This window comes from Suillus subaureus (assembly GCF_016647635.1).
Source record: "Suillus subaureus strain MN1 chromosome Unknown BJ212scaffold_31, whole genome shotgun sequence".
NCBI lineage: Eukaryota > Fungi > Basidiomycota > Agaricomycetes > Boletales > Suillaceae > Suillus > Suillus subaureus.
This window is the reverse complement of record NW_024538587.1, coordinates 396313-417116: the sequence shown is the minus strand read 5'-3', so window position 1 is coordinate 417116 and position 20804 is coordinate 396313. Positions and strand designations below refer to the sequence as shown.

Below are 20804 nucleotides of genomic sequence, written 5' to 3'. Positions count from 1 at the left end.
CTGAGTATATATGAGTCGATTCCACCGTTCGTTTGGCCCTCCAAAGGTCCCTGCAGCACTAGATGTAGTATGCACACAAAAAATAACAAATAGCTTCGCTTTTTTTCAGTTTTAACTATATAGACTTGAAAATATGATCCACAACATCCTTTCAATAGTATACACAAGATATGAGCAGTATGGGATCATGGGTTCAGTCCCTGGGGTGCTGTATTGCTATCCTCCCCTGATGGTTCATCTCCTGGGAAAATTTTCCCTGGGGCTCCGACCTTCCAGAGATGTAGGGATTGTATTTCTAGGTGTATATGGAGTATATATATGTTATAAATATAAGCCAACAGTAGCAGGATCCTCCTTTATAAACCAATACTTCCTCCTGCTTGCATGGGTGTATATTTTCGCAATTTTGATGGTTATACTTATTCACCACTGGAATGATTACCTAGCAGGCTCATATATATTATATAGGGTGTATATAAAGGCTAACTATGGCCAAGATCAGTGAGAAACAGGGCGGATTATTGATATCATGTACATACTAGATATATTGAGTGATAAGGTATTTTACATGTCATCAGGGAGATATTTTATGATCAGACTGTTGTAGTACATCCTAAATACACTAGGAAGTATTGTCCCAGTGTTACAGGACGATCCACCTAGAATTGAGAGCAGGGAAAGCATATAGATAAGAATTGGACTGTGGGAAACCTAAAAGGGCAAAACATCGAAAATCAACACTTGGGTGCACATACAGTTAAGGCCTCCAAACAACCCACACTCACACAACAACCCTTCCACACCACCTCTACCCATAGAATAAAGTGCAGGAAAGGTTCTTTGAGCACTCTACTATGTAATATACTGACTTTTAAGAAAATCCTTACCCTGTATATGCATCAATTATGACATTTGTAGAGTATTTCTCGTGCAAAAATAATATTTCACTTGCCTATTCATCAATTGTGGGTGAGCGGCCCTGTGCTCCTGAGATATTGTGTATACTATTGAAAGGATGTTGGGGATCATATTTTCAAGTCTATATAGTTAAAACTGAAAAAAAGCGAAGCTATTTGTTATTTTTTGTGTGCATACTACATCTAGTGCTGCAGGGACCTTTGGAGGGCCAAACGAGCGGTGGAATCGACTCATATATACTCAGAAACACATATCTAGTGTGCTAAGACATCCTATCATTGAAGGGGGAAAAATGCGGATGTGTTTTTGATATGTTTTTCCTGTATTAAATGTACAGGTCTCTGGAGCTTGTGTTGGGACAAAAACAAACCAAAAAGCGTTCTATTATGGCCTATTATATATACATAGCATACACTAATACTTCTCTACAGTAGATAGGTGGATATGGTATGGTGGTGGGCAGGAATGTGCTGAGGAGAAGTGTGGGAAATGTTGAGATCCAGGAGATGACTGGAAATGGCTATGTTTTGGGTGTAGTGCAAATTTCCCACAGTCTAAAAAATGCGGTGCATCGAATGCATGACCAATGGCATCACAAACGCATCAACAGATGATGCATCGAATGCATGCATCACCCTATATTGCTGCTAATGCATCAGTATTGGCAGGCCTACAATTGTAGCATAAATGCATCACTACTAACGCTGCAATCACAGCAATTTCTTGCATTACTACGACAAGGACGCCTGCTGTACGAGATGACTGGTGGGGGCGTGTTTTGTAGAGAGATAATTTATTTATCTATATACTGCAACAAACTGAAACTTTAAGGACATGGTGCCCTGCGGGCTGTCTTTGGGTTATTGTACCAACTATAAGTTGGGGAATAATACGAATAGCTAGAGAGGTCCGCGTTTGTGGTGAAGTTGTTGGTTTGCACATGGGGATGCAGTTACACTACAATGTCTTGCTGGTCATGAAGTCGCAGTGTTGCAACCTTGTTGCGAATTCCTCATTGCAGTCTACATTTGAAGACATCCTTGCCTATGTATCAACAAATCAAATTTCTCTGAGCATGAATGAGCATGTTTAGTGGGGGCAAAATTATGATATTCTATAGTTCTCACGGCTACATTATCATGGACCCCTGGATTCAGTGGTCTTGTGAAGTCAAAGGTGGTCTGGTTAGTCATGATGACAGTCCTCTGAATAGGATCTGTTTAGGGCTGCTGCTACAAATCCGTACCTCTGTTTTGGACGTCAAATATCCCAAGAATTCTGCAAGTCATGTTTGTGTCCACTTAGCAACAGGGATACGTTTTACGTCGGGATCTCCAAGCAATCCCGCTCGAGTTAGTGTCCAACTCAAAAGTTGTTTCCGCAGTGATTGTAGAAGCAACGTTAGTTCGCGACTTTAGCAGCAATGGACCGACAGGGAGAACGCTCTCCTACTTTGGTGCATAGTAAATGATTTCAAACATCGGAGGTGGCACCCAGAAACCAATAAGGGAAGTAAATTCCACAAAGAAAATTAGAAACTGCTAGCCCACTAAAGTGGTCGGTTCCAGCCAGCTGCACGCACATACCTTGTTTTTGGGGTTTGGGGTTTGGAGATTTCACTCACCTGGCTCCACAGGGCCCCACTCATCTCACAAGATCTAGGGTTCGGGAGATTCAGTCATATCTTGACGCCGGGCTTGGGAGCACGTCAGCTGGGAAGTCTATTCTATATTGGTGATGTAACCTCCGAGTCAAAGCCTCCTGTTGGTAACTCTCACCTTTTCTGTTGGACTTCCACCCTCGAGGCCTTAATGCCCACGTCTATGATACGTATATATACGGTAAACCCAATTCTCGACCGTTTTCAGAAACATGGAAGCTGCATAGCGCCACACTTAGCTAACACAGCTTCAGAGTGTCGATGGCATTTTAAAGGTTCTTGGGACTCACTCAACAGTTGGGCGCTGTGCTTCACATTCCTTGCTGGAACCTGTCTACTGCACTTTATGCGATGACCTACCAATCCAAACCTACTTCCAATGGGGTGTATCGCATCAAAGTTCTCAATCAGGATCTTTTCATCGAAAGCGCTTCTGGTAATAACCCAGGGCTGAAGCTTGCTTTGCCTTCTCCAACCAGCAACACGCAAAAAGTACGTTAACTAATCACATTTTGTTTTACTACATGCTCAATTCGTGCAGTGGACCCTTACCCGAGTGTCAGGGCAAAACAACGTCTGGACGATAGTCAGCGTCGAGGATGGGTATGGTGTGACCCACAAGAAGACCGCAAAGACCTACTGGGGTTATGGATACCCTTATCCTCAGAATGGTCCTTCCTTGAATTGGTTTATATTGGAACGAACCAGTGATGGTCAAACCTTCTCGAAGTCCGTTGCCCTAACCTTATGTCGCTAAAAGTTGTACTTCACATGTGTCACAGGATAAAGCTGAGCGGCAAGTCGAGCTGCTTTGACTCCTGTGATCCAGGATCAGATGCTGTTTGTGCCCGGGTCTACTTTCCTGACATTTTCTCATGCCCTTTTCCTTCACAGGTCCACTTTTATTATGACCATACTCATGTCGTATGTCTTTTATACTCCTTTTGAGACTGTACTCCTACATGATCATCATCTAAAGTACGATTTTCCCAAACAATGCTTCGTTTTTGAGTTAGTTCCAAACCCTTCTGTGCCACTGTGAGGCTCACTTCATTTTGTGAAAACTGCATGGCGCTGATCGTAAATTCGACCCAGGGATATCATGTTCCTTCAAGACGCTACAGGGAGTCAACAACCATATATCAACACCGCGCGCAGTGGGATCACCCAGATTTGCAACACTCTTTTAGCTGGGGGAAAATTCACTCCGCAAGATCTCAGATTTGGTCTTATTGCCTTCCGCGACCATCCTCCTCAAGATCTGAGCTTCATCATCCAGGAATACCCTTTCACGTCCGATGTTGGAAGTTTTACTTCTAATTTAGGCGGCTTAACAGCGATGGGCGGTGGAGATGAACCTGAATCTCAAAGTGATGCTTTGTCCGCTGCCTACAAGGCTGACTGGAAGGACGAAGCGACAAAGGTTGTGGTGTTGATTACCGATTCACCCCCGCATGGAATTGGAGAAGATGGAGATAACTTTCCTGACGGGTGTCCACTTCGTAAATCATACTTTTGTTCCTCAGTTGTAATGAATCAGCGACTAATTCCAAAACAGAAATTGACCCGCTCCGTGTTGCAACGCAAATGGGAAAGGCTGGCATCACTCTGGTATGTCGATCGCTCCAGATCTCGTGCTAGAATTTAATGTCAACACAGTATGTGATTGCGTGCGAGCCTTCTCTGGGTCAGGCTTACAAGGTGAGACCTTCTTCATGCTCCCGCGTCAGATGTGTTATTTATTACGCAGAGAGCGCGTGATTTCTACCAAGGGTTGGTCAAGAAAACCGGGTAAAACGATCACAGCTTCGACCATATATTCATAAGTTAACTGTTTGTGATAGAGGGAAAGTGGTCAACCTCGGCGATCTCAGCGTGCTACCCACTCTCATTGCTGGTTCCGCTCTAGAAGCAGTCGACAGCGAGATTTACGTTGCCAAGTATCAGGCTGAAGTTCGCAGTATGGCGAACGATCAGAAGATGAGCGCCAGCGAAATTCTTCTGAAGCTACACAAGAACTTTGCGGCTGCAGGCATCCAACACACCACCCTCGTCGTCGATAATATGTACAAACAGCGTACACAAGGAGATCGGAATGCCGACATATGGTTCAATGCTGAGAATCTCAACGAAGCGAAGCATAATATTCAGGAGGTAAAATATCGAGAAATCTTGTGTTTTTATTTCTTATAACTCCGTCAAGGTTGAAGGCAGTCGTATTATCGAAAAGTACCAGACCCCTGGGGCAGAACAATCCGCTACTGTAGAGATGCAGCCGATCAGCTTGGCTCAGGTGATTTTTGCCTCACTTGTATCAAATTTTGTAGTGACCCCTTTTATAAGGTTGAGACTGTCGTTCAGAAGTGTCTTATGAGAGAATTGTAAGTTTGAAGACCATGTTGTTTTCGCGGATATCGGCATGTATTAGTATTACCCGGTTCGAGTTATGTAACGCCATAGCAAGTCTCATTGAATTGAAAGATCAAGGTCTGCGGAGCTATGGTGCTGTTCACTTGTGTACTTTGTGCGGACGCCAAACCGACCTCAAATTTTTCATTAGCTATAAAACCCGAAATCTTCGGGTCCTCGAGTCTCGATGCTCACTCGCACACAGGTGAATGGTTGTGTACGTACGTGAAACACATTAGAGTCCAAATCATCATCGGATAAACCTGGAAACCCACCACACAATAACACGCAGGGGAGCATTTCGGTGTATATTATTTATCGCAAGCCTCGTGGCGGAGGACAAGATTCAGGAAGCTGTTATCTCTCGTCAATCTAACACGTGTTGAGGACATAGGACTGAAATAAATAATCGACATACCACCAGGTTGCTCACATCCCACTCGCATTATAAAAAGCTTTGAAGGCAAATAGATTTGGGCACAATCACCAAACATATCAGACTATCGTTTTTAACGCTATTCCCGTCAGTAACGTTTCAACATCGTCTGGTACAAGTAGAAAGCCGCCCGTTACTCACATGCCTACTAAAATCTACCCTCCATCATCTGTTGAAGCAACGTCAGACTCATGCATTGAAGGTACGCAAACACCATGAAACCCGCCAGAGAAGCAATTTTCTCGACACACCTCTAATTTTCTTGCATCCCTCTTGAATATTGTATCCGTGGCTAGTTCCAGAATCGTAGTGGCGCTTCAAGTACCTAAGAAACAAAATATGACGGGGTGCTCAAATGTCATCATCCGTGAGCGGTTGAGATAAGCCTAAGAACGAACGAAGGCAAACTTCCTCCTTGAAGTCCTGGTATATCTTACGGTTACTCTTGCGCTGATGCAAGTCCCAATATCAAGAGTTGTTGACTACGAGAGAAGAATAGGTACCTCGAGTTTTCGCGCTTCCTCCTCGTATGGGTGACTCTGGTGCACGAGGAAGTGATCTGCAAGGATATAAACAACATGCTGGAGAGGTACATCTCGTAGAGACAATCAGCCTTGTTTCCTCTATATACAACAAGAGTTCATCGCACCTGGAAAGATTGCATTAGACAGAACAAAACAGATTCCTGACTCGGATTTAGTTGGCACCATGGTGACCCTTCCTTTTTGAAGATCACGTGAGGCTCGTATGCGGGGGCGACGGATTATAATCGTGGATAATCGGTGTCGTTACGTCAGGCGATGGAACATGTCGATCTTTTTCGCCGTGACCAGCAATAGTACTATTCAACGACTGCTCGTCATCTAGGCCTGCTCATCGCGGGAATTTTTTTTTGGATCAGGCCATCTGAGCGGTATGTCCCTCCTTGAGAATTCGGCCAATCTTAGCATCTAGACTAACCCTGACAGCAGAACGGAAGTTGGTGCAAATGGCAAAGTCAACATCAAGCATCATGACAAATTGGATGCGAGGTGGGGAGACGTGCGGCATTCCGGCAAGTATTCAATTGACTGGTCGAAGGGTGTGAGAATGAGGTGTATGTCGATGTAAATTGACATCAGCGGGCAGTTGACGTCTATAGGTCATACAAAATATCCAAAAGGGCGTGTGTTGCACTAGGTTTTACATGGGTGGTTGCAGAAATTGGACCTTTGAGAAAAATAAGTCAAGGAAAGATTGAAAACACAAACGATCGCAAGACCGGAGCAGACCTATCGATGTGACGAGAGTGGTGATGGTAACACCGTTCCGTTCAAATTTGAAGTCCTGTAGTCGCAAATGTCCGTGGTGGTCTAGGATAAGATTTGTTGTGTATAGGACCGCGATTAAAGAAGCTGCCAGACGGATAAACTGAGGTTACGACTAAAATGTGACGTGTCCAAAGCAATGGAATATAAGTGTGGCTAGTCACCGAGTCCCTTGCGTGCAGATTGCAGTGAGTCAAGGTAACCGACTAGTACTAATACTAGTAGTACTTTCTGACTCCGACCAAGTACACTTCCCAATTAGTGCAACGGTAGCAAGTCCTGCAAGTTGCAACGCTAGCTAGATAAGGTTGGCGTTCTGCTTCTTTCGGGTCCTTGTTCCACGTCGGCTCTGGCAACCAGGTGAGCTCGTCTCGATCTATTTCAGTCAGGCGGCCTTCACTCCAAGAATTGGTACGTCTCAATATCGCTCTGAACCAAGGTAAAGGCCCTTTCTATTTCCGCGCGGTGTATCCGTTCATCCAAAAAGGTCGAATCTCACTACAAGGCCACAAAGTCCCTCCAAAGTTGCTTCGCGTTCCAATGCATCAAACTCCGAGGTGTGTTCTACCCTTAATTACTGCCTCGACGTTGCAACTATATCGAGTCACTCCCCGGCGGTGCAGTGAACTGCGAATCGCTCCACCTTGGCATCCATCAAGCCAAGCCATTGGATTCACAGCTCATTCATAAGAAATTAGAAGCCGCATGATCCATGCATCTTTTTGGCCTCTGTTTGCACCTATCTTGACGCTCTTCTTCACTTAATTGGTATACAAAGTGCGCATTAAGCCACCTCACCGTTACATAACCGTATTTAACACGCGTCCCATCGTCGTCCGTACCTCAGCGTTTTCTCATCACTCGCTGAGACTGTTCCCTAGTGTACAACCTCTCGATGCAGTATTCGTCTGACGATATCGCAGCAGCGAAGAGCTTTCAGTTCGCTACGGTGTGTCTCCTTGTCGATACGCGAATAATACTTGACGATTCATGTTCCATCAGCACATGTATGGTGCGTACTGTCGGACAGATCTGAACCCCTTATTCTTTGCCCTAACACAATTCAGCGTCAATGGCTACATTCTGGGTAGGCTTATCCCCATCTATTTACATCCGTTGTTAATCTCGCTTATCCAGGTCTATGATTATGCATGTTCACTTCATGAAGAGGTAATACACCCGTTCCGCAATATACCTCGATTTCAATATTTTGATATTCACCGCACGCTGTGCAAAGTGGACATTTTTGCTTCGATCGCCCTGGAACAAGGTGAAAGGCCTGTATATTGCTACACGATACCTCCCTTTATTCTTCTCACTACAAATCTATATAGTGCGTCCCGCTCCAGCAGACATACCCTGATCATGAACTAATGCTTGTTCTTCAGTGAATTTATCCCCAAATGAGAATCCAGGTGTATGTGATGTTGTGCACTGTGCAGAGTTAATGAGAACGAACCACTTACTCCATGATTTCACCAGAGATGCCGGACGTTGGCCAATATTGACTCAGGTACGTGATTGGTACATTCATGTATGCACGTCCTTGCTGAGCGCTAATACTTTCCTCTCACAGGTATTGGTATGGTATCGGTTATTTGCTCCGAATGTATCTCTCGTTCATTTGTACTATATGTGTGTTTCTGATCTGATTCATCCAGGTTTTTTCATCCTCAGAACATATGCGCTCTGGAATAATAATAAAATCTTGCTCGCAGCCATGATGTCCACCTTTTTGTGAGTTCCCGATCCCCTCACCATACTCAAGCTAGTGATAGATGCATCAGCCAGGCTTTTATCGTAGCATGCTTCACCATTACCTTCGCCATTACTGTCCCCGCAGCATGTACTCGCTCTTACCTTCCATCTGGCGTTCCACGACCACTGACACATTCTGTTCACTTTAACAGATGCGACTAGCGCGATCCCGGGCATCACAGGGTGCTACCAGAGTTCGACTAGTTTTCAGCTCTTCATACCATTTCTTCTCCTTTTCGCGTTCGAACTGGGTGGGTGACCAGGAGCATATGTATGTATGTAACACGCGCTGACAGATGTTCTCCCCAGGACTCCTTATACTCACGCTCATACGCGCCATACAGAGCTGGCGGACGAATACAAATCGTCTGTATGTTGCCCTTGTGAGCCATAACATATCCTATTATGCATGCGGTCTTCGTGAGTTAACACTCGTACGCGCCGTTTCTCCGTACTCATCCATGATCATTCTCTTTTTGAAGTGTTCTCAGTGGTAAACATATGCACATCGCTGCTTCTCCCGGTGCGTGAACCTCCCAAATGCCTTGTATAATCCAGTCGTTGATGTTCTGCGCCGCAGTACTCCTACCATTCCATGTTGCACGAGTATGCACCTTCGCATCTTGCTGCGCATTCTTACTAACAACACCCAAACTTACACCCACGTACAGTTTCCAGTTCATGATCCTCGCCGTCCTCGCCACGCGCATGCACCTCCATCTCTGGCAGATGAACCAACGTGCACACTGCCCTGGCACCTTTGTGGATATTCCAATGTCCGATATATCATTTGTACATTCTATGCCGTGATGTCTTACCCTGCAGCTTATTCGGTGTCGTTCATGGAGCGAGGCTTGGACTGTGCGAGATGACTGGTGGGTGGGTTTGGCGGTGTTCGTTTCGTGCTTAACTTATAGGACGTGTTTATTGCGGGGCAGGAGGAGCTCCCCTTTGGTTGACTCTTCGACGACATTCTCGTCCTTTGTTCGTCTTTGCGGATATTTAGTGTATCTCTTCGCGTTCTTAGGCTCGCCCTCGGTAGGGCTGTTTACGATTGACTGTGAGCAAAGGGATCCGTCCGGAGGTTCGACGAGCGCGGTTCGTGTTAGCGCCAACCATTAAATATAATTGCATGCGCAGGTTGCAGAAGAAACTTTCTTCTAGTCACTGTCCATGACGAACGGTTTGGATGGAACACAAATTTAGTCGTTGTGAGGGATGCAGTGGCTTTCAAATGTATTGAGAAGCTGGACTTTGACGAACCGACTATACAGCGCAATCACGCGCACGCGCGCGTTTATAATTAATCCCTTCTCTACCGAAATTTCGCTGAATAGCGCGCATGCAGATTTGTTCGAGATTCAGATGATGTGCCAAAGTCCGTTTGCGATACTTACGAAAATCGCCCGGCAATTTGTCTAGAATTTTGTTGTTGAATTTATCGACAGACATTGAGACGGGAAATGAACGCACGATGAAGATAGGTGTCAGCGTCTTCGAGAGTATGTACACGGTGAGAAGAGCAAGTCAATGATGTTGTCAAAGCTGGTGGTCGCTGCTGTGAGTGCAAGAATCTGTCGATGGACCTGCAAGGTATTACGAGATAAGAGACTCGGACTAGAAACGAGAGAAGAACTACGTATCGTTAGGTACATGTGGGTAGACGTGAAATAAGTATGCTCACCTTGATCAGTCTTAGTTGGAAAGACTGGCAAACACGAAGAGACTATTATAATGAGTTGAAACGGAGAACGAAAAGAAAACGTGTATCGATAAGTGATTCTGTATGTAAGGTAGGGACGTACGATGGAGTCTGGACGTACCGTGATGCGAGACTGCCCATATTAAATCCATTTCCTGTTTGACTGGAAGGTACTGCGTGAAAGTAAGTTTACCTGTTATGATGACTGTTGGAAAGACGCGAGCGCCATTGAGAAAGGGAAGTTGTAATAAAGAGATGAAGGAAATGTGCAGACTTGCCTCCATTCGAAAAATCTTTTTGTAAATCTGATACCTAGCCTGAAGACCAACGTTAACGCCGTAGAAGTTGCCATGCATATGGTAGTGAGGAAAGGACTGCTTCTCATATTTACAGTTCTAGCAACACAGCATGACTGTATTACACCCGATCACCGTACTAGCAGTTGATCTCTCAAATTAGAGTTGCTTAAGTTCCTCCAGGTAGCTTCGTGTTTCAAGTGACTGATAATGCATCAACCTTCAGAAGTTTTAATCAGGTACATGTTTTGACTTCTGTTCGCTTCCACTTACCTATCTTAGCGCTCTTCTATGTCTTGCACTTTTTTCACCTCATTTACTGTATAGTGTACTTTACACCTGTCCGGTCGTCGTCCATACACCAGCGTTTCTCATCACTTACTTCCAGTGTACAACCTCTCGATGGAGTATTCGACTGAAGATGTCGCAGCAGCGAGGAGCTTGCAGTTTGCTGCGGTGTGTCTCCTCGATATTATAGCAAATAATTCTTGACAATTCATATTTCACTAGTACATATATGGTGCGTTCATCGTACTATATGAACCCCTTTTCCCTTGTCCTAACACAGTTCAGCGTCGATGGCTACATTTTGGGTAGGCTTATCCTGATATTTACGTCCGCCGTTAATCTCGCTTTTCCAGGTCTATGATTATGCATGTTCACTTCATGAAGAGGTAACGCACCCATTCTGTGATACATCTCGGTCTTGATATTCACCATATCTATGCAAAGTGGACATTTTTGCTTCAATCGCACTGGAGCAAGGTAAAAGGCTTGTATATCGCCACACGATACCTCCCCTTTATTATTCTCACTACGAGTCTATATCGTACGTCCCGCTCCAGTACATATTGCTTCGATGATGAATTAACACCTGTTCTTCAGTGGGCTTTACCCCGGGTGGGAATCCAGGCGTATGTGATGCTGTGGAGAGTTATTGATGATAAATGACTTACTGCATGACTTTCCCAGAAATGCCGAGTGTTTTACAATATTAACACGGGTACGTAATCGTACATTCATGTATGCACGTCCTTGCTGAGCGCTACCACTTTCCTCACAGGTCTTTGTATAGTATCAGTCATTTGCTCCGAATGTATCTCTCGTTCCTCCGTGAGATATGCGTGTTTCTGATCTGATTCATCCAGGTTTTTTCATCATCAGAACATATGTGCTCTGGAACAATAATAGAATCTTACTAACAACCATGCTGTCCATCTTTTTCGTGAGTTCCCAATCTACTCATCATAACCAACCTAGTGGTAAATGCATCAGCTAGATTTTTCTCGCAGCATCCTTCAGCATTACCTTCGACACTATCGCCCCCGCAGCATGTACTCACTCTCACCTCCCCTGGCGTTCGATTACTGAAACATTATGTTCATTTTCACAGATGCGACTAGCGCGATCCCGAGCATCACAGGGTGCTACCAGAGCTCAACTAGTTTCCAGCTCTTCATACCATTTCTTCTCCTTTTCGCGTTCGAACTGGGTGGGTAACCAGGAGCACATGTGTGTATGTAAAACGCGCTGACAGATGTTCTCCCCAGGACTCATGATACTCACGCTCATACGTGCCATACAGAGCTGGCGGATAAGCCCAACCCGTCTGTACGTTGCCCTGGTGAAACATAACATATTCTATTATATTTGTGGTTTTTGTGAGTTGACACTTGCTCGCGCCGTTTTTCCGTGCTCATTCATGATCAATTCTCTTTCCTACAGTGTTCTCGGTGATGAATATATTCGCATCGATGCTCCTCCATGTGCGTATATTTCCTGAATACCTTTTACGATAGAGTTGTTGATGTTCCGCACACCTAGTATTCCTACTCCACCATGTTGCATGAGTATGCACTTCCACATCCTGTTACGCATTCTTACTAACAATACCCAAACTTACACCCACATACAGTTTCCAGTTCGTGATCCTCGCAGTCCTCGCCACGCGCATGCACCTCCATCTCTGGCAGATCAGCCAACGTGCGCACGGCTCTGGCGCCCTTGTGTATATTCCAATGTCCGACTTGTCATCTGTCAATTCTACGGCGTGATGTCTTTGTCCAGTGGTTGATTCAATGTTGTTTGTGGGGTGAGGCTTGGACTGTAGGAGATGACTTGTGGTGGTAGAGTTCACTACGTACTACCTTATAGGACGAGTCTGTTTGGTCTTGCCATTAGATTCTGTCATTTAGAGGCCAGGAGGGATTTGGCATGAACAACAGGTATATTTGACCTTCCTCATATGCCCTAGAAGTACATTAACGTTGGTTCGCGACCGAGGTCTTTAGCACTATTCGTACCTTGCGGCTTATTGATAAAAGTCCATATGTACGGTTGGTTTTGAGAGGTTTAGATAGCACAGAATAGCATGTCGACTGCGTTTTCTAGGGAGATGTTTGGATGAAGACTAGTAGAGTCTTTTGTCTTTTGGGTATTTGAGTACGTGAGCCTCTTCTTTAGCTGGAATGCCGTTCTGTGGATTTTAAAGCTGTTGCCAAACAAACAGTCACGTGTGGCTCTAGTCTCTAAACTCACGACTCCGACTATCATACATTGATAGAGTTAGTCGGGGGGCTCTATCTATCGAGGACCGACTACGCGACACACCACAGGACTACCTACGAGCCAGGACTCCTCCTGCGCCAGGACCCCTGGCACTCCTGTCCTGATCTGTCCTGCCAGAGCGCCCTGCTCCAACATTCCGAGATCTTGGGTCAGCGAGCCCTGCAGCTTTAATGGTATCCGCAATACCCACGGTTGCATCTTGATGGGTTCCTATAGATAAGGTACATGATGAGCATTCCCCGTGCATGACATTTGACCACGTTTCCAGTGAGTGCAGACGGAGTATTTTGACAATGTGCAGTGTTTTACGGTATGTCACGTTCTTGTTGGTATGTGGCCGCTATCAAGAGAATACTTCATGAATGTTTTGCTTTTTCCGGGTGCTTATTCCAACACAGCTCAGCGTCGATGGCTATAATCTGGTGAGCTCGTCCCAATCTATTTCAGTCAGCCATTAAATATTTTCCGGATCTATGATCATGCCTGTTCACTGCAAGAATTGGTAATGTAGTTGTTTGTGACACACATCGGTATTGACACATTAATAGTTGATGGATCCGATGCTGTTCAAAGTTGGCATTCCCGCTTCAATCTGATCCCTCTGCACCAAGGTAAAAGCCCTTTCCATCGACACATGATGTATCCGTTCATCCAAAGAGGTCGAGCTTCCTTGTACGGCAGCGAGGTCCTTCTAGCGTAGTTTTACGTTTCAAGTGACGATAACGCATCAACCTTCGAGCTTCAGAAACTTTATTAGGTATGTTCTACGTCTATTATGTAGTCTGACCGAAGACTTGACATACAACATATGTGCCTCAGAATAGAGCATGGCTATCAGTGAAACTACTGCCTCAGGCACTGGAGGCGCAACTGTATCTTTTATCAAGTCACTCCCCGGCCGATGCATCCAGTGAACTTTGAAACGCTCCATCATGACCATCAAGCTAAGCCTGAAACTCGAATGATATCGCAGTATTAACACCGCGACTTTTTTGGGTTCATAACTCATTCATAAGATATAAGAAGCCGAATGCCAATATGTGCATGATACGCATTTTTTTGACCTCTGCTATTCGCATCTATCTTACCTATCGACACCCTTCTATATCTTGCACCTTCTTCACCTTTCTGTATATATTGGTACTGCCCAGCGTGCATCGAGCCACCTAATCGTTACATAACCGTACGTAGTACATCTTGTCCTGTCGTCGTCCATCCCTCAGCGTTTTCTCATCACTCTTCCAGTGTACAACCTCTCGATGGAGTATTCGTCTGATGATATCGCAGCAGCGAGGAGCTTGCAGCTCGCTGCGGTGAGTCCTCTTGTCGATGTGATGACGAATAATACTTGACATATCATGTTCCATCAGTACATATATGGTGCGTCGCAGTACTGTCAGAACCCCTTATTCTTTGCCCTAACACAGTTCAGCGTCGATGGCTACATTTTGGGTAGGCTTATCCTGATATTTACGTCCGCCGTTAATCTCGTTTTTCCAGGTCTATGATTATACATGTTCACTTCATGAAGAGGTAACACACTCATTCCGTGATACACCTCGATCTTGATATTCGCCATATCCTGTGCAAAGTGGACATTTTTACTTCGATCGCACTGGAGCAAGGTAAAAGGCTTGTATGTTGTTACGCGATACCTCCCCTTTATCATTCTCACCACGAGTCTATATCGTATGTCCCACTCCAGTACACATCGCCTGATGAATTAACACCGTTCTTCAGTGGGCTTTACGCCGGATGGGAACCAAGGTGTATGTGATGCGGTGGAGAGTTCATAAGAACAATTGACTCACTGCATGAATTTGCCAGAAATGCCGAGTGTTTTACAATATTAACACAGGTATGTGCATGGTACATTCATGTATGCATGTCCTTGCTGAGGGTTACTACTTTCCTCTCGCAGGCTTTTGTATAGTATCAGTCATTTGCTCCGAATGTATCTCTTGTTCCTCCGTAAGATATGTGCATTTCTGATCTGATTCATCTAGGCTTTTTCATCATCAGAACATATGCGCTTTGGAACAAGAATAAAATCTTACTAGCAGCCGTGCTGTCTGCCTTTTGCGTGAGTTCTCAATCCACTCACCATAACCAAGCTGGTGGTAGATGGATCAGCCAGATTTTTCTCGCAGCATCCTTCAGCATTAGCTTCGCCACCTAGTGTCCCCGCAACATGTATTCGCTCTCACCTTCCCTCTGGTGTTCCATCACCACTGAAATATTACGTTCATTTTCACAGATGCAACTAGCGCGGTCCTGGGCATCACAGGGTGCTACCACAGCTCGACTAGTTTTCGGCTCTTCATACCATTTCTCCTCCTTGCCTGGTTCGAACTGGGTGGGTATTCAGGAGCATATATATGTACAAGCACACGCTGACAGATGTTCTCCCCAGGACTCATGATACTCACACTCATACGCGCCATACAGACCTGGCGGATAAGCCCAACCCGTCTGTACGTTGTCCTGGTGAAACATAACATATTCTATTATACATGTGGTTTTTGTGAGTCAATACTCGCACGCACCGTTTTTCCGTGCTCATTCATGATCAATTCTCTTTCCTACAGTGTTCTCGGTAACGAACATATTCGCATCGATGCACCTCCATGTGCGTATATTTCCTGAACACCTTTTACGATAGAGCTGTTGATGTTCCGCGCACCTAGTATTCCTACCACGCCTTGTTGTATGAGTATGTACCTCCACATCATGTTGTGTATTCCTACTAACAATACCCAAACTCACCCACGTACAGTTTCCAGTTCATGATCCTCGCCGCGACGCGCATGCACCTCCATCTCTGGGTGGTGAACCGACATGCACACAGCTCTGGCGCCCCTGTGTGTATTCCAATATCTGACATGTCATCTCTGAATTTCACAGCGTGATGTCTCATCTTGTGGCTTATTCGGTGTCGTTCGTGGAGCGAGGCTTGCGCTGTACGAGATGACTGGTGGGGGTTGATTTGGTAGAGTTCGCTACGTGCTTAACTTATAGAACGAGTCTCTTGTGGGGTGGAAGGAGCATTTGGATGGCATTGGTCTATTTAATTCCCATGGTTTCTACTATAAGCGGCGGCGGATTCAGGATTCAGGATTTGAGTGTGCTAAGGCCGGATGCACAGCCCGACAGCAATGAGCACTATGTTACAGGTTCATTAAGATACAGCGAGGTTCACGAATTAACGAAACGTCCCTGAAATGACAGGACGTCATCTGGAATCACCTACGCTGCCGATGTATTTATCTCACTCGAGTAGATAAGCTATTCGCACATTGTAACTTGTCAATGAAAGACTACCTGTAGGGTGGGGGGGTCAGGGCTTCCTGCCTTAATGGGGACTTGAAACACTATTTGACCCACCCTATCGCTTATGACATTATAGAAAGCCCAGCAAATGATTATGGCATAGTGAGTAGTGTCTGATGGAACTGTTCACGAACGATATCTGAAGTGCAGGAAATGTAGTGCGGTGACAGGCTGCATATTGCAGAACGCACGATGTGCTAGTGAAAAATGTAGGAATTCACAGATTTGAAGTATGCAGAAGTAGTAGACGGGCCTTACTAGTAGGCTAGTTGGGGGTGATCACTTTTGCAGGGACGATAACGTTGGCGCATGCGCCAGCGGCTGTCTTGGGAGTTGAGTATGAAGCCACATTTGACTTCCGCGACCTCCAAATACTGGGAAGAAATTACCGTGATTGATATATCATTGTGGGGGGAGAAGGAACAAAAGGTGTATTTGACTTGTCGTAGGAGCATACAAATCTTAGTTCGATTGAGGTATTTAGGTTTACTTTACTGATAGCTTGCCGAGGCGCTTTTGCCAGACAAATGTGTCACGTCACAAGTTATTAGTCACGAACGTTCGAACTTCGAACAGTGAACATGGCTGAACGACTTTTGTAACATCGATCATTCAGTGAATGTTTTTAACCTCCGAGTCGTCTATGAAAGGAAGGGTGAACTCACGACTCCAATTGTCTGTTTACTGACTTCGGGCAGTACAACGCTCCAGAATTCGCAGATAATTGCAGTTCTAATAGATTAGAAGCCACACAACATGAGCTCGTGTACGAAACACGTTCGATTACCTGTCATTGTGTCGAACGGAGTGGAAATCGGCTGATTGCTGTTGGCCCGTGCGAGCTAGTGTGTAAGTACTGTCTGTACTGTGACATCTCGCTTATAACTTGACAGCTCAGCGCTCAGCGTCAGAGTCATGGCTCCCTTCACACCCTCCCAAAAAAACCAACGAGGGCCAAATAAGTATTAATACTGGAGAGTCGATCTCACGGATTAGAGCTTTGAAAGCCCCTCCCTGGAACGTCCCTCCAACGTGGCTGCTTCAGAAGCAGGGACAAGTACAATGAGCACACCCAAGCCCAATCAAACCTAGGTTGTATTGCCAGAGTTACCTAATTGCATAGCATATGCGTCATTATAAGAGTTCAGAAGGAGGTAAATCCGTTAGTTGTTACTTCTTGAACGACCAGAAATGCAGACGGAATATTCGGCTGACGATATCGAGGCAGCGACGAGTTTGCAGTTCTTCGCGGTGCGTTTCTTTCTTGTTAATACGAGGGCGAGCAATATTAAGCAATCCATTTGCGCATCAGTACTTTTACAGTGCGTACTGCCTGAACACTATCTTTATCGTCCTACTAACGCAGCTTAGTTTCGATAACTACATTCTGGGTGGGCTTATCCTGATGAATTCTCTTCCGCTGTTAAACTCCCTCATCCAGACTTACGATTATGTTTGTTCGATTCACGAAGAGGTAATGTACTTGTTCCGTGATAAACCTCGGTTTTGATGTTCATACAAGTCTGTTCGAAGTGGAGATTCCTGCTTGTCTCGCACTGGAACACGATGAAAGGCCTTTATATCGTTACGCGATATCTCCCCTTTCTCCTCCTCGCCACAAATCTATATTGTGCGTTCAGCTCCAGCGCACCTCGTCCGAGATAGATTAACACATTGTCATGTAGTGAGTTTTATCCCAAATGAAACCCCAGGTGTACGTGGACATGCGGTGGGGACTTAATGAGACGAATATCACTTACTGCATGACTTCGCCAGAAATGCCGGGTATTGGATAATATTTGCTTAGGTGTGTGCATGGTACATCGATCTATGCACAACCACGATGAAGACAACCCACTTTCTCTCACAGGTTTCGGCATACTATCAGTCATTTGCTCCGAGGGTATTTCCTTCCTCCCTAGGACGTATGTTCCTGATCTAATTCATCCAGGATATTTCGCCCTCAGAACATGTGCGCTCTGGAACAACAATAGAATCTTACTCGCAGCAGTGCTTTCTACCTATCTCGTGAGTTCTCAATCCACTCATCACACCAAAGCTAGTGGTAGATGCATCAGCTAGACTTTTGCCGGAGCATCCGTCAGCATTGCCTTCACCACCACTGCTCCCGCAGCATGTATGTGCTCTCACCTCCACATGGCGTTCCACTATCATTCAACAATTGTGTTCGTTTTCGCAGATGCGACTAGCGCGATCCCGGGCATCACAGGGTGCTACCAGAGTTCGACCAGTTTCCGACTCTTCATACCGTTTATTCTCCTTTCCGTATTCGAATTGGGTGGGTGACCAGGAGCATACACGTGTACAAGAACACGCTGACAGATACCCCCCCAGGACTCATGACCCTCACGCTCATATGCGCTATACAGAACTGGCGGACAAACCAAGGCCCTCTGTACGTTGTCCTGGTGAAACATAACATATTTTATTATACGTGTGGTTTTTGTGAGTTAATAGTCGCACGCGCAGTTTTTCCGTACTCATCCATGATCATTCTTTTTCTTGCAGTGTTCTCAGTAGCGAACATATTCACATCACTGCTCCTCCATGTGCGTATGTCTCCCGAATACATTTTACGATGGAGCTGATGTTTTGCGCATCTAGTACTCCTACCACGCTATATTGGATGAGTATGTACCTCCACAACCTTCTGTGCAATTCCACTAACGATGCACACCTACGTACAGTTTCCAGTTCGTGATCCTCGCGACTCTCGCCACGCGCATGCACCGCCGTCTTTGGCAGATGAAGCCACAGACATACAGCTCTGACGCCCTCATGCCAATTCCTATGTCCGAAATGTCACCTGTTGAGCATACGGCGTGACGTGACACCTTACCTGGCGGCGTCGTTCGTCGAGCGAGGTGTACATGCTTAACCTTCACGACTATGTTCTCTGTCGTGGGGCAAAAGATGCGTGAGTGGATGAGACCAGGATTCTGGATTTGAACATGCTAGAGCGAGAAGCACGGCCTAACAAATACTTACGCCCACCTTCTTGGTCGTGCAACCAGGATGTGAATCTGCCTGTACACTATGGACCTCGTCACCTGCGTTGATGATATGATGGATAAGGGAGAAGACCTGGTGCACAAGCTATCGTTTACATCTCTCAATTTAGCGGTGGAGTTCGTACTTGAATTATTTTATCTATTAAATGTCCATATTATCGAAGCGGCAGCAGAAATGCGATGAAGTGCGCAGATACTGCCAGGGGAACGTTCAGGGAACAATCACTGAACGAACATGAGAAGCTCGAGTGAAAATCTCCTGCAGAGCAGCTTTCACATTGTCCATGTTCCTCATATCAACTTCATCAACCTCCTTCGGCCCCTCTAGCAGCCCACTATCGATTTTCTTCGCGAGATCGTCTAGTACCTCCTTGACCTCCAATGGGCCCAGGATACTCGACTTCATGCCCTTTAACGTAAGGGCCTTTGCATAAAATGTTCGCAGGTTGACGGGGAATAGTCCGTCCTTTGCATGCACAGCCATGACCACGACACGACTGGTGCCGTTTGGTGTCATCGTGACAATCGCGTCATTGAATGGCTGGTCATAGCTGGCGCAGTCTAGCAAAACGTCAATTTTGTTCTGCACTCCGGCCTTGGCGATGGCCTCGCGGATGGCATTTTTAGAGCCCAATTCGATGGGCGTGACATATGATGGGGGAATCAGTTTGGCGAGCAAGGTGTACGTGCCGAATATGCGTGCCCCGCGCTCTTTGCAGAGCTGTGCTGCTGCGGAGCCAATGCTGCCTCGAGCACCTAGAGGACTGGGGTTAAGGATGATAAATGCAGTAGGTCAAGTGATGTGTACCAATGATAATAACATTGTCTCCCTCCTTCACGTTCGCAAGAGTGTCAACTGTAATCCAGGCACATAACCATGGCAGGGTCATGCTACCAGCCCTAGAGTGGTTGAGAGATGCCGGCTTCCGGCTCAATGCGGTGATAGGGACAGTGACGTATCTGAAGAGGCGTCCATCTGGAAAACAAGAGACGAACGCATGTAAAATACGTACTGAGAAAATGTTCCATCCGAAGTGAAGCCCCTCTCGCTTACTGTTCCCCAGACCTCTGCTCCGATCCACTCTTGACTTGAGGCGCCAGATGCGTCGAGCGCTTCGACGACTTCCCCAGAGAAATCTCTGCCAGGAATGCGTGGCGTGGTCACAAATGGAAGCATGCCTATGATAGCTGCAGCATCGGACTAATGAGAGGTCAGAATACTACTGAAGCGTGGTATGACCCAAGTTGTAGGCTTACCCCGTTGATGCCGGCAGCTCTGACGCGTACGAGAGCCTCACCGGGACATAACATGGGTTTGTCGATGTTAACCAGAGACAACTTGTCGAAGGACCCAGTCTTCTGGAACTTAAGAGCTTGCATGGCGATTT

The 20804-nt window shown here is 45.8% G+C and overlaps 9 protein-coding genes across 9 annotated transcripts; 6 read left to right on the top strand and 3 right to left on the bottom strand.

The window, feature by feature from the left end:
• Nucleotides 1–205: 205 nt before the first annotated feature.
• Nucleotides 206–721, top strand: BJ212DRAFT_1376899 (uncharacterized protein). Its single transcript, XM_041336500.1, has one exon. The coding sequence runs from the start codon at nucleotides 230–232 to the stop codon at nucleotides 503–505; it is 276 nt and encodes a 91-aa protein (XP_041189719.1). The 5' UTR covers nucleotides 206–229; the 3' UTR covers nucleotides 506–721.
• A 1763-nt stretch (nucleotides 722–2484) lies between these two features.
• BJ212DRAFT_1376889 (uncharacterized protein) lies at nucleotides 2485–5443 on the top strand. The gene is made up of 13 exons (XM_041336499.1): nucleotides 2485–3070; nucleotides 3120–3307; nucleotides 3361–3418; nucleotides 3473–3502; nucleotides 3558–3616; nucleotides 3674–4080; nucleotides 4137–4189; nucleotides 4238–4279; nucleotides 4329–4369; nucleotides 4423–4732; nucleotides 4782–4871; nucleotides 4922–5359; nucleotides 5406–5443. Exons 1-12 carry the CDS (start codon nucleotides 2930–2932, stop codon nucleotides 4961–4963), a joined length of 1461 nt encoding a protein of 486 aa, XP_041189718.1. The 5' UTR covers nucleotides 2485–2929; the 3' UTR covers nucleotides 4964–5359; nucleotides 5406–5443.
• Nucleotides 5444–7625: 2182 nt separating this feature from the next.
• Nucleotides 7626–9298, top strand: BJ212DRAFT_1484065 (uncharacterized protein; the record flags this gene model as incomplete). Its single annotated transcript, XM_041340728.1, has 14 exons — nucleotides 7626–7679; nucleotides 7733–7742; nucleotides 7798–7817; nucleotides 7868–8063; nucleotides 8119–8147; nucleotides 8213–8243; nucleotides 8307–8339; nucleotides 8392–8467; nucleotides 8518–8576; nucleotides 8641–8739; nucleotides 8798–8908; nucleotides 8980–9011; nucleotides 9069–9094; nucleotides 9160–9298. 14 exons carry the CDS (start codon nucleotides 7626–7628, stop codon nucleotides 9296–9298), a joined length of 915 nt encoding a protein of 304 aa, XP_041189717.1.
• Nucleotides 9299–11064: 1766 nt separating this feature from the next.
• On the top strand, nucleotides 11065–12540 carry BJ212DRAFT_1302249 (uncharacterized protein; the record flags this gene model as incomplete). Its single annotated transcript, XM_041333236.1, has 10 exons — nucleotides 11065–11079; nucleotides 11128–11160; nucleotides 11219–11315; nucleotides 11372–11400; nucleotides 11459–11489; nucleotides 11635–11711; nucleotides 11880–12002; nucleotides 12072–12147; nucleotides 12212–12252; nucleotides 12409–12540. 10 exons carry the CDS (start codon nucleotides 11065–11067, stop codon nucleotides 12538–12540), a joined length of 654 nt encoding a protein of 217 aa, XP_041189716.1.
• A 1617-nt stretch (nucleotides 12541–14157) lies between these two features.
• BJ212DRAFT_576368 (uncharacterized protein) lies at nucleotides 14158–15363 on the top strand. Its single transcript, XM_041343559.1, has 12 exons — nucleotides 14158–14237; nucleotides 14300–14367; nucleotides 14425–14434; nucleotides 14487–14506; nucleotides 14555–14587; nucleotides 14647–14743; nucleotides 14795–14823; nucleotides 14882–14912; nucleotides 14976–15008; nucleotides 15061–15137; nucleotides 15192–15247; nucleotides 15312–15363. The coding sequence occupies exons 2-11, from the start codon at nucleotides 14314–14316 to the stop codon at nucleotides 15231–15233; spliced, it is 426 nt and encodes a 141-aa protein (XP_041189715.1). The 5' UTR covers nucleotides 14158–14237; nucleotides 14300–14313; the 3' UTR covers nucleotides 15234–15247; nucleotides 15312–15363.
• Nucleotides 15364–15741: 378 nt separating this feature from the next.
• On the bottom strand, nucleotides 15742–16183 carry BJ212DRAFT_1376848 (uncharacterized protein). The gene is made up of 2 exons (XM_041336498.1): nucleotides 15831–16183; nucleotides 15742–15767 (listed from the first exon to the last, which is right to left on the bottom strand). Exons 1-2 carry the CDS (start codon nucleotides 15969–15971, stop codon nucleotides 15747–15749), a joined length of 162 nt encoding a protein of 53 aa, XP_041189714.1. The 5' UTR covers nucleotides 15972–16183; the 3' UTR covers nucleotides 15742–15746.
• BJ212DRAFT_1376846 (uncharacterized protein) lies at nucleotides 16120–16869 on the bottom strand. Its single transcript, XM_041336497.1, has 3 exons — nucleotides 16643–16869; nucleotides 16439–16581; nucleotides 16120–16375 (listed from the first exon to the last, which is right to left on the bottom strand). Exons 1-2 carry the CDS (start codon nucleotides 16837–16839, stop codon nucleotides 16455–16457), a joined length of 324 nt encoding a protein of 107 aa, XP_041189713.1. The 5' UTR covers nucleotides 16840–16869; the 3' UTR covers nucleotides 16120–16375; nucleotides 16439–16454.
• A 706-nt stretch (nucleotides 16870–17575) lies between these two features.
• On the top strand, nucleotides 17576–19614 carry BJ212DRAFT_1526021 (uncharacterized protein; the record flags this gene model as incomplete). The annotated part of the gene is made up of 13 exons (XM_041341735.1): nucleotides 17576–17635; nucleotides 17918–18014; nucleotides 18070–18098; nucleotides 18161–18191; nucleotides 18255–18309; nucleotides 18336–18356; nucleotides 18379–18412; nucleotides 18444–18521; nucleotides 18585–18683; nucleotides 18775–18850; nucleotides 18914–18954; nucleotides 19010–19035; nucleotides 19093–19614. The coding sequence occupies 13 exons, from the start codon at nucleotides 17576–17578 to the stop codon at nucleotides 19229–19231; spliced, it is 786 nt and encodes a 261-aa protein (XP_041189712.1). The 3' UTR covers nucleotides 19232–19614.
• Nucleotides 19615–19627: 13 nt separating this feature from the next.
• On the bottom strand, nucleotides 19628–20796 carry BJ212DRAFT_1278381 (chaperonin 10-like protein; the record flags this gene model as incomplete). Its single annotated transcript, XM_041331430.1, has 4 exons — nucleotides 19628–20172; nucleotides 20225–20376; nucleotides 20430–20617; nucleotides 20674–20796. 4 exons carry the CDS (start codon nucleotides 20794–20796, stop codon nucleotides 19628–19630), a joined length of 1008 nt encoding a protein of 335 aa, XP_041189711.1.
• Nucleotides 20797–20804: the final 8 nt, after the last annotated feature.